This window comes from Ranitomeya imitator, chromosome 3, assembly GCF_032444005.1.
Source record: "Ranitomeya imitator isolate aRanImi1 chromosome 3, aRanImi1.pri, whole genome shotgun sequence".
NCBI lineage: Eukaryota > Metazoa > Chordata > Amphibia > Anura > Dendrobatidae > Ranitomeya > Ranitomeya imitator.
Window position 1 is genome coordinate 428,124,993 of NC_091284.1, and position 12,158 is coordinate 428,137,150.

Genomic DNA, 12,158 nt, shown 5'->3' on the forward strand with positions numbered 1-12,158 from the left:
CACTATGTTTAAAAGAGGCTACTGAATCTTGCTGAGAAGAGTGCTTTAATTTTGCCATCTGTGTACACCTTTGAAAAACAACAAGTTCCGTATCGTGAGTTATTTGTAGAACCTTATATTACAATTTCTCTATGTATTTCTTTGTATATAGATCATATAAATTTCATTGCATTATGTTACAGAAAAATTCAGATTATCTATAGTACTTTCTGAATTTCAGGGACTTTGCAAGCTGGGATCAGCTGGAGGTACAGACTATGGTTTAAGACAATTTGCAGAAGGATCCACTGATAAACTTGCCAAGCAATGTAGGAAGTGAGTATATATATTGTATAATGTAAATGATATCTCATCTGTAAACTGTATAATGAAACATGGCATAATCCTGAAACATGAAAGATGTTTGAAAGGCCAGCAAATTCCTGTATGTGCATAACAATACTAGGTATGATATGTTTAGGCATATTTCTTGAATAGTATTTGAATCTAAGATCGGTGATTGGTTCTTCATCATAGGTGGTTGTGTAACCCAAGCATTGACATACAGACTAGAAAGTGGGCAGTGGAAGGACTGGCATATCTGACATTGGATGCCGATGTAAAAGATGACTTTGTGGAAGACGAACAAGCGCTGCAAGCCATGTTTGACATGTCAAAGGTTCGTAAGGCCATGTTCACATTTACTAATGTCATGATACAGTTGTATACAGAAATACTAACATTACGACTTCACTTGTGCACAGACAAGTGATAAGACCATTCTCTACTCTGTGGCTTCAACTTTGGTCAACTGCACAAACAGTTATGATGTGAAGGAGGTCATTCCGGAGCTTGTCCAGCTGGCTAAATTTTCCAAGCAGCATGTTCCAGAGCAACACCCAAAGGCAAGTTGTCTACTACTAGTAGTGGACTAATGTCATTCGCATTGGCTACAAGTGTATTTGAATTGTTCATAGAACAACATGTATCGGTGGGATGCTTTGATGACATGGACCTCAAAAAGAAAAAATGTACACGTTGATGTCTTCTGTAACAATTACTTATTTTTTGTTCTAGGATAAGAAAGACTTTGTAACAAAACGTGTAAAGAGACTGCTACAGGCTGATATCATCTCAGCTTTGTCCTGCATGGTGAAAGCAGACAATGCCATCCTTACAGACCAAACCAAAGAACAGCTAGCGAGGTAATGTGTCACGGACTACTGGATAGCTCTGATAGACTGGCCAAATAAATCACAGTGCTGAAAATCATGTGCACACAACATCCCCTGGTCTGAAAGAAACTTTGTAATATTGAACCAGTACAAAGGGCAACAGTAAAAGTTAACAGGATAATACTAGGACCCCCACTTATTCCAACATATGGGGTCTCGTTTTCCTTCGTTCACACTCTAGGAAGCAATAGACCGACATGCATGTGCTGCTACCTTCACTGTAATTCATGTTGATGAAACTCCTGATTGAAAGTCAAATTTCTTTTCTGAAATGATGCAAATGGATTAGGAGGCCCCCAATTATGCTTATATATTGGAATCCCAGAGATGAAAATTTGGCCTCAACTGGAGTTGAGCCCAATCTACTTCTTTTCTTTAACTCAAGGACTCCAATGTTATATTTGGTTTCCTGCCAGATTCTGTAAACTTGCATAACTAATAAATGCATTCTATCAACCTCTTCAGCAGGAGTGCACCGCTTCTCAGCCCCCTACTTGCTGGGGTGAGGATTTGGGGAGTAAAGGGCACTCCTGATTGGTTGATGGTTTGAACCAGTGGTATTGTTGCTTCGCTGGCCCAAACTGTAAGCTCTCCGATGCTGTAAACAGAGGTAACTTTGCTTCTGCAGCATTGGTGGAGTACAAGGGCACTGGAGCTCACTGGATCCACCGATCTGACCCGTTTCAGAGCTTAGAAGTTCTATTGATGAGAATTTGTTGGCACCATGCTCCTTGCCTAGGACACCGGTCACCTCTGACGGACTGCAATTGTAACCGAGGCAGTAAACAATAGGCTTAAAAAGGACTCTATTCTTGAGAAAGGAAAGGTTTTTTTTAAACAATAAGTAAATTGCAAAGTGTGTTCTTTTTGCAAACACTTTACAGTTTCAACTATTTATGATCAGGAGAAAAATGCTTTAAGTAGAGTCCAGAAATCTTAGCTCTGGCATGTTGTTCTTTGAGGGCTTTACCATGAAGAATCATTTTATCTGGAGAATAATAATTTATTTCCTTATTGACTTGAAAAATTGTGGCTAACGTATCTATGTATCAGTAGTAAAAGACATTCTACACATGCCACTTGTTAAATATAGGTACAAAGTTTTGCTTTGCGTATCAGAAATTTTATTCAAATGTGCAAGCTGTTGAAAAACCATAAGTGCAAGTGCAAAATTCTTATTAAGAATAACTTATAATAATGTGAACGTTTCAGGGTTTTCTTAGCATTGTGTGAAGATCCTAAGGACAGAGGAACAATTGTTGCACAAGGAGGAGGCAAGGTAAATACGGAATAACATGATTTTATCATTTATAGTAGAGTCTGCTGTATAGCGGAATAACTGCTGATTTTGGATCTACTGTATAATTCTCGCATTTTGTTTGGATAGGCCATGATTCCACTAGCCCTAGAAGGTACAGAAGTAGGAAAAACAAAGGCCGCTCACGGTCTGGCTAAGATAGCAGCCGTGTCAAACCCTGACATTGCATTCCCTGGAGAGCGGGTATGTAATAAGGACCTTGAATTTACCATGTTTTAAACGCTTTATATCGTTTACTGATCGAATTATTTTTATACATTGATAGATTGAACATTTCTGAGGGCAGTGATAACAAATATGTGTATTTTTTTAAATTCATGTTATTGTTTTATTTCCATTTCTATTTATTTTTTTATATACTTTTTTACATAATTTTTACCGACTTCAATAGTCTTTTTAGGGGACACGAAGCTCCGATAATCCAATCGCCGGCGCTATACATAGCAGTGCTTTCCACAGCAAAATCTGCATCATTATCTACTTCTTTGTAGGGGAAAGATCCTATGGAAATGTTCCCCTAACCTCAGAAAGTTCAGTACTTGTATGATATGGTATTATTTCAGATATATGAAGTGGTACGTCCCCTGGTTGGTCTCCTGAACACAGAGAAAGATGGTATGCAGAACTTTGAAGCCCTCCTTGCCCTGACAAACCTCTCCGGGAAAAGCGAAAAATTAAGGTTTGTATTCCCAATATTAGACAGACGTGACAATTGGAGCAACATACCAAGGAGGGGACTAAATATATGTGTGATTATAATATTAATGCATAGAATAGTCATACTAATTACCCACAAAACAAAACTTTAACGATTACCTTTCACTGCATATTTCAGTTTAATCTGCTTGGTTCTGCTCCACTGTTTCTGGGAGTTTTTCTTTTTTCTGTGCCCCTCCATTCCAAAGTTATGCCCTCTGTAATATAAAAGCTGCCAATGCTGTCTTCAGCCAGGGAAAAATTTGCACAATTTTTTTTACTGGTCTGCATAACTTTGGAACAAAGTGGCACAGAATAAAAAGAAAAACTGTCCCAGAATTGGTGGAATGGCGACAATTGAATTGAATACGATTCTTAGTGAAATGACTTTTTTAAGCTAGGTAAGACTGGTCCAATTAACAGCCGAATGAGCACTTGTAAGGCTACGGCCAGATGGCCATATATAGTCTCATCCAAGAGAATTGGGCCAATTATGAAAATGTCACTCTGATCGAACTCTGATCAGAATGTCAGCATATTGTGATCCGATTCTCTTGGATGAGAGTATCGGAGCACACTGTGAGGAGATAATGTAGAACAAAATTTATCTATCTTCTCTTTTCTGTCAGTGTGTGGAAATTGGACTGCACTTTGATGTCATCTGAGTGCAGTCTGATGATTTCCAAGGACTCAGTGTCTTGCATGGCTGAATGCGATCCGAATATTTCAACAAACTTGTGATTTTTTCTCGACTAGCTCGGTCAGGAGAAAGTCAGACATGCATGCGGCCCCATAGAATAACTTTAGTCCAAGTGTGATATGTGTTGTGAATTCCGCTCTTGGGCTCCCTCCGGTGGTTGTAAGTAGCATTTTTGTGAGTTTTGCTCTTGGGCTCCCTCCTGTGGTTTTGAGTGGTATGGCTGCTTCTTGGATTTAGCTTCAGCAGCTGTTTTCACTGATCGTCTTTCTGGCTCAGCTATATTAGTCTGGCCTTTTCCCTCATTCAATGCCAGTTGTCAATTGTTCCAGCCTGGAGTCATTGCTCTTAGGATTTTCCTGACACTCTGACCAGTTCTGCAAAGCTAAGTCCTTGCTTGTCCTTTTGCAGTTCACTTGTTGTGGACTTTGTTGTTCAGCACTTTCTATGTTTTGCTCATTTGTCCAGCTTATCAGTATGGATCTATTCAGCTAAGCGGGAAGCTCTGGGCAGCAGAGTTTGCCCTCCACACCTTTAGTCAGGTCTGGAGATTTTTGCATTTCTCTGCGGTGGACTTTTTCTAGTTTTTTACTGACCGCACAGCGTTCTGTCCTGTACTATTTCTATTTAGCTAGAAGTGGCCTCCTGTGCTAAATCTTGTTTCATACTACGTATGTCATTTCCTTCTCCTCTCACAGTCATTACATGTGGTAGCTAATCTATCCTTTGGGGATTTTCTCTGAGACAAGACAGTTTTCCTGCTTCTTTCTTTAGGGGTAGTTAGCTCTTAGGCTGTGACGAGGTGCCTAGGCAGAGTTAGGAGCATCCCACGGCTACTTCTAGTGTTGCGTTGAGCTTAGGAACTGTGGTCAGTATAGATACCACCTGCTCAGAGCTAGTCGCATGTCGCTCCTTAATCACCAGACCATAACAGTACAACTGGCCGCAAATAAGCTGAATGCATCTCAAAAGAAGGAAAAGAAAAAGAGTTCTGAGCCATTTTTTTTTTCTCTTTAGTTTGTTTTGTCTTTTTCCTTCCTCTTAAACTCTGGGTGATTCGGGATTTGGATGGAGGCATGGATGTTCAGGGGTTGTTTTCTCGTGTGGATCAGCTTGCTGCAAGAGTACAGAGAATTCAAGATTATGTTGTTCAGACTTCGGCCTTAGAGCCTAGAATTCCTACTCCGGATTTGTTTTATGGGGATAGATCTAAGTTTTTGAACTTTAAAAATAACTGCAAATTGTTTTTTGCCCTGAAACCCCGTTCCTCTGGTGACCCCATTCAGCAGGTAAAGATAGTTATTTCTCTGCTGCGTGGCGACCCTCAGAACTGGGCGTTCTCTCTTGAGTCAGGGGATCCGGCATTGCTCAATATAGATGCATTCTTTCAATCGCTCGGATTATTGTATGACGAACCTAACTCTGTAGAGCATGCTGAGAAAACACTATTGGCCCTGTGTCAGGCTCAGGAAGCGGCAGAATTATACAGCCAGAAATTTAGAAAATGGTCTGTGCTCACTAAATGGAATGAGAACGCTCTGGCAGCAATTTTCAGAAAGGGTCTTTCTGAAGCCCTTAAAGACATTATGGTGGGGTTTCCCACGCCTGTAGGTTTGAGCGAATCTATGTCTCTGGCCATTCAGATTGATCGGCGCCTGCGCGAGCGCAAAGTGGTGCACCATATGGCAGTGTCCTCTGGGCAGAGTCCTGGGCCCATGCAATGTGATAGGATTTTGACTAGAGCGGAACAGAGGGGATACAGACGTCTGAATGGGCTGTGTTTTTACTGTGGTGATTCTGCTCATGCTATTTCTGATTGCCCTAAGTGTATTAAGAGGGTCGCTAGATCTGTTACCATTAGTACTGTGCAGCCTAAGTTTCTCCTGTCTGTGACCCTGATTTGCTCATTGTCATCTTTTTCCGTCATGGCATTTGTGGATTCAGGCGCTGCTGTGAACTTAATGGACTTAGAATTCGCTAGGCGCTGTGGTTTTTCTTTGCAGCCTTTGCAGAGTCCCATACCCTTGAGTGGCATTGATGCTACACCATTGGCCAAGAATAAACCTCAGTATTGGACTCAGCTGACTATGTGCATGGCTCATGCACATCAGGAAGATTGCCGTTTTCTGGTGTTGCATAATTTACATGATGTTGTTGTACTGGGTTTTCCATGGTTACAAGTACACAATCCTGTGCTGGATTGGAAATCAATGTCTGTGACTAGTTGGGGTTGTCAAGGGGTACATAGTGACGTTCCTTTAATGTCAATTTCCTCTTCCCCCTCTTCTGATGTTCCTGAATTTTTGTCAGATTTCCAGGATGTATTCGATGAGCCCAAGTCCAGTTCCCTTCCTCCACATAGGGACTGTGATTGTGCTATTGACTTGATTCCTGGCTGTAAGTTCCCTAAGGGCCGACTTTTCAATCTGTCGGTGCCAGAGCATGCCGCGGAGCTATGTTAAGGAGTCTTTAGAGAAGGGGCATATTCGGCCGTCTTTGTCACCATTGGGAGCGGGATTCTTTTTTGTTGCCAAGAAGGATGGCTCCTTAAGACCCTGTATTGATTATCGCCTTCTTAATAAGATCACGGTCAAATTCCAATACCCTTTACCTTTGCTCTCTGATTTGTTTGCTAGGATTAAGGGGGCTAGTTGGTTTACCAAGATTGACCTTCGAGGGGCATATAATCTTGTTCGTATTAAACAGGGTGACGAATGGAAAACTGCATTTAATACGCCCGAAGGCCATTTTGAATACCTGGTGATGCCTTTCGGGCTTTCTAATGCTCCTTCTGTATTTCAGTCCTATATGCATGATATTTTCCGCAATTATCTTGACAAATTCTTGATTGTGTATTTGGAATATATTTTGATTTTTTCCAATGATTGGGAGTCTCATGTGAAGCAGGTCAGGATGGTGTTCCAGATCCTTCGTGATAATGCTCTATTTGTGAAGGGGTCTAAGTGCCTGTTTGGAGTTCAGAAGGTCTCTTTTTTGGGGTTTATTTTTTTCTCCTTCGTCTATAGAAATGGATCCTGTTTAGGTCCAAGCCATTCATGACTGGATTTAACCCACATCTGTGAAGAGCCTTCAGGAATTTTTGGGCTTTGCTAATTTTTATCGCCGGTTCATTGCCAACTTCTCTAGTGTGGTTAAACCCCTGACCGATTTGACGAAAAAAGGCGCTGATGTGACTAATTGGTCCTCTGAGGCTGTTGAGGCCTTTCAGGAGCTTAAACGCCGATTTACTTCTGCCCCTGTCTTGCGTCAGCCGGATGTTTCTCTTCCCTTTCAGGTTGAGGTTGACGCTTCTGAGATTGGGGCAGGGGCCGTTTTGTCTCAAAGGAATTCTGATGGTTCCTTGATGAAGCCATGTGCCTTCTTTTCCCAAAAGTTTTCGCCTGCGGAATGCAATTATGATGTCGGCAATCGGGAGTTGTTGGCTATGAAGTGGGCATTTAAGGAGTGGCGACATTGGCTTGAGGGAGCCAAGCACCGCATTGTGGTCTTGACCGATCATAAGAATCTGATTTACCTTGAGTCGGCCAAGCGGCTGAACCCCAGACAGGCTCGGTGGTCCCTGTTTTTCTCCAGTTTTGATTTTGTGGTCTCATATCTTCCAGGAGCTAAGAATGTTAAAGCGGATGCCCTCTCTAGGAGTTTTTTGCCGGATTCTCCTGGAGTCCTTGAGCCGGTTGGCATTCTTAGGGAAGGGGTGATTCTGTCTGCCATCTCCCCTGATTTGCGGCGGGTGCTTCGGGAGTTTCAGGCTGATAAACCTGACCGCTGTCCTGTGGGGAAGCTGTTTGTTCCTGATAGATGGACAAGTAAGGTAATTTCTGAGGTCCATTGCTCTGTGTTGGCCGGTCATCCTGGGATTTTTGGTACCAGAGATTTGGTTGCTAGGTCCTTCTGGTGGCTTTCCTTGTCACGGGATGTGCGTTCTTTTGTGCAGTCCTGTGGGACTTGTGCCCGGGCTAAGCCTTGCTGTTCCCGCGCTAGTGGGTTGCTTTTGCCTTTGCCTGTCCCGGAGAGGCCTTGGACGCATATTTCCATGGATTTTATTTCGGATCTTCCTGTGTCCCAGAGGATGTCTGTTATCTGGGTGGTTTGTGACCGGTTCTCTAAAATGGTCCATTTGGTACCTTTGCCTAAATTGCCTTCCTCCTCTGATTTGGTTCCATTGTTTTTCCAACATGTGGTTCGTTAGCATGGCATTCCGGAGAATATTGTGTCTGACAGAGGGTCCCAGTTTGTTTCCAGGTTTTGGCGGGCCTTTTGTGCTAGGATGGGTATTGATTTGTCTTTTTCTTCGGCGTTCCATCCTCAGACAAATGGTCAAACTGAGCGAACTAATCAAACCTTGGAGACCTATTTGAGATGCTTTGTGTCTGCTGATCAGGATGATTGGGTGACTTTCTTGCTGTTGGCCGAGTTTGCCCTTAATAATCGGGCTAGTTCGGCTACTTTGGTTTCGCCTTTCTTTTGTAATTTTGGTTTCCATCCTCGTTTTTCTTCAGGGCAGGTTGAGCCTTCTGATTGTCCTGGTGTAGATTCTGTGATGGACAGGTTACAGCAGATTTGGACTCATGTGGTAGACAATTTGACGTTGTCTCAGGAAAAGGCTCAGCGTTTTGCTAACCGCCGTCGGTGTGTTGGTCCTCGGCTTCGTGTGGGGGATTTGGTCTGGTTGTCCTCTCGTCATGTTCCTATGAAGGTTTCTTCCCCTAAGTTCAAGCCTCGGTTTATTGGTCCTTATAAGATTTCTGAGATTATCAATCCTGTGTCTTTTCGTTTGGCCCTTCCAGCCTCTTTTGCCATCCACAGTGTTTTCCATAGATCTTTGTTGCGGAGATATGTGGAGCCCGTTGTTCCATCTGTTGATCCTCCTGCCCCAGTGTTGGTTGAGGGGGAGTTGGAATATGTGGTTGAGAAAATTTTGGATTCTCGTTTTTCGAGGCGGAAGCTTCAGTATCTTGTCAAGTGGAAGGGTTATGGCCAGGAGGATAATTCTTGGGTTGTTGCCTCCGATGTTCATGCCGCCGATTTGGTTCGTGCTTTTCATTTGGCTCGTCCTGATCGGCCTGGGGGCTCTGGTGAGGGTTCGGTGACCCCTCCTCAAAGGGGGGGGGGGTACTGTTGTGAATTCCGCTCTTGGGCTCCCTCCGGTGGTTGTAAGTAGCATTTTTGTGAGTTCTGCTCTTGGGCTCCCTCCTGTGGTTTTGAGTAGTATGGCTGCTTCTTGGATTTAGCTTCAGCAGCTGTTTTCACTGATCGTCTTTCTGGTTCGGCTGTATTAGTCTGGCCTTTTCCCTCATTCAATGCCAGTTGTCAATTGTTCCAGCCTGGAGTCATTGCTCTTAGGATTTTCCTGACACTCTGACCAGTTCTGCAAAGCTAAGTCCTTGCTTGTCCTTTTGCAGTTCACTTGTTGTGGACTTTGTTGTTTAGCACTTTCTATGTTTTGCTCATTTGTCCAGCTTATCAGTATGGATCTATTCAGCTAAGCGGGAAGCTCTGGGCAGCAGAGTTTGCCCTCCACACCTTTAGTCAGGTCTGGAGATTTTTGCATTTCTCTGCGGTGGACTTTTTCTAGTTTTTTACTGACCGCACAGCGTTCTGTCCTGTACTATTTCTATTTAGCTAGAAGTGGCCTCCTGTGCTAAATCTTGTTTCATACTACGTATGTCATTTCCTTCTCCTCTCACAGTCATTACATGTGGGGGCTAATCTATCCTTTGGGGATTTTCTCTGAGGCAAGATAGTTTTCCTGCTTCTGTCTTTAGGGGTAGTTAGCTCTTAGGCTGTGACGAGGTGCCTAGGCAGAGTTAGGAGCATCCCACGGCTACTTCTAGTGTTGCGTTGAGCTTAGGAACTGCGGTCAGTATAGATACCACCTGCTCAGAGCTAGTTGCATGTCGCTCCTTAATCACCAGACCATAACAGATATGCAAAAAAACTGCAGACCAATGCAAACTCTAAGTAATCTGAATAGAATGATGTAGAAGCTGAGACCATGATTCCAGCAATGTGTCACTTACTAGACTTCTTGTTGCGGTTTCAATAAAGTCAGTGTTTTATCAGAAGGACATAATCCTTAGAGGACTAGTTGTCTGGTGCCAAGTAGTCCTCCTGCTCTATGTAACTCCGCCCTAACCACTGATTGGCAGCTTTCTGCCAGTATACAAAGAAAGCTGCCAATCAGTGGTGTGGGCGGGGTTGTACGGAGCGCAACATGGAGACAACTGCTAGATCTGCAGCAGAGAAAACAGGGATTTTATCGAAATTACAGTAAGCAGCACAGTAAGTCAGACATCTCTGGAATCAGGTTCTCTGTCCCTACATTATGCTGCTCTAAGGTGACAAGGAAAAACCTGGTGATAGATTCCCTTTAATATCGCTAAAGAAAAAAAAGTGCTTTTTTATATTGTTAGCCATTAGAAAAAAAATGACTGATTGCTCTAATTTTTACTCTCAATCAACTCTTGCAGCTGATTTTTATGGTCTTAATGGATGTAAAGCATGTTTTTTTTTAAATAATGGCCGAGTTTAGTTTACTCTCAGCCCAGAAATCCTTCTGTTACCATATTCAGTGCAAATATATGATCAACTTGTTGTCTATTTTTATTACAGACAAAAAATTATTAAGGAGAAAGCTCTTTCTGATATTGAGAATTACATGTTTGAGAATCATGAACAGATCCGACAAGCTGCCACCGAATGTATGTGCAACCTGTCGTTGAATAAAGAGGTGGGTGAATGTGATCAGGGCGGCTTTTAGGTATGTCAGATTATACGGTACTCGGGGGATCAGATTGACGTGTCCAAAAGAGGGCCCCAAGGTAACAGGTTCGCTTTCAGTGCATAGTAATTGCAGGGGGCATTGACATCAGTGGTCTCTGTCTGCTTAAGGTTTAAGAGTACATGATGGGGTATAAGATATATGACAAGGGAGCCAGATATTTCAAGTAATGGCCCTGAATTTGATCATTCAATTTATATTGTCATTTTATCTGGGAAAGGTTAATATGTTACCTGTAGATATTAACCCGTCACTCAGAAGATCTGTACAAAAACATCCAAAATGTCTCAGACTCTTAACAATTTTTAGGATTTTGCATTGTTAGAACTTCTAATACTCTATGTTCTATTCCATTAGGTTCAGGAGAGGTTCACGGCCGATGGAAATGATCGTTTGAAACTGGTGATTTTGCTTTGTGGAGAGGAGGATGAGGTTAAACTACAAAGAGCAGCAGCTGGGACTCTCGCCGTTCTCACTGGAGCGCAGAAGCAGCTGTGCCATAAAATGACCCAAGTAGTAAGTACAAGCAGTATGATATGTTACTGATTAGCCACTAGGTAATATTAAAGTTTATTTTGCATGGCGTTTTCCATTCTTCAAGGAATTGTTTTTAATAAAATGCTATTTGAATTAGTTTCATTCACTTAGCATAGTTCGAAATGATGCTGTAGAGATTACATGTGCTTGGTCATATTCTGATGCATTTGCTCCTTCTCAGACGACACAGTGGATGGAGATCCTGCAGAGACTTTGTCTGAATGAAGACTTGCAAGTTCAGCATCGAGGAATTGTGATTGCCTACAACCTCATCTGTGCAGACCAAGAGTTGGCAAAGAAGCTGGTGGAGGCAGAGATGTTGGAGATCTTAACAGTTATAGGGAAAGAAGAGAACAATCCCAACAAGCAGCATATCATAGCTGTGGCCAGAGAAGCCCTGATTAAATGTTTAGATTATGGGCTTATCAAGCCGGTATCGTGATTATAAAGGTGCATCATAAATCAGATCCTAGGTGACAAAGGAGCATTCCCTTTGTATGTAGGGGTGTGTTGTTGTGTGTTCAAAAATAATGGAACGTAGATGTGTGTTTAATATTAATAATATGAGGCACTTCTCGAAACATACACCTGTATTTGAGGTCTTTAAAGTTTAAAGGGGTATTCCCATCTCCAATATCCTATCCCAGTATGTAGAAGGTATAATAATAATAATATTAGAAAATACCTCCAATTAGAAATGTAGCATAGTTTTTCTGATTCGCTATGTCTCTTTCCTCATGTGCAGGCATTGCAGGACTTTAGGTATCCATGGTTACGACCAGGGCTGCCATCAGGGCATTACAGCCCTTACTACTGTATGGGGCCCGGTGATGAGGAGCAAAAAGGGGGCCCGAACACGCTGGCAGCTCAGGCGTGCCTTCTCTTTGCTTCTTC

At 42.5% G+C, this 12,158-nt stretch overlaps 1 protein-coding gene across 1 annotated transcript in view; it reads left to right on the top strand.

The window, feature by feature from the left end:
- UNC45B (unc-45 myosin chaperone B) overlaps positions 1-11,922 on the top strand; it is a 56,232-nt gene extending 44,310 nt beyond the window's left edge. Inside the window, exons 11-20 of the mRNA XM_069757257.1 lie at positions 221-315; positions 517-658; positions 744-884; positions 1,057-1,184; positions 2,427-2,493; positions 2,602-2,715; positions 3,096-3,211; positions 10,559-10,676; positions 11,085-11,243; positions 11,446-11,922. Coding sequence (XP_069613358.1) covers positions 221-315; positions 517-658; positions 744-884; positions 1,057-1,184; positions 2,427-2,493; positions 2,602-2,715; positions 3,096-3,211; positions 10,559-10,676; positions 11,085-11,243; positions 11,446-11,706 — 1,341 coding nt within the window. The 3' untranslated portion in view covers positions 11,707-11,922. The remainder of the gene's footprint in view (positions 1-220; positions 316-516; positions 659-743; positions 885-1,056; positions 1,185-2,426; positions 2,494-2,601; positions 2,716-3,095; positions 3,212-10,558; positions 10,677-11,084; positions 11,244-11,445) is intronic.
- Positions 11,923-12,158: the final 236 nt, after the last annotated feature.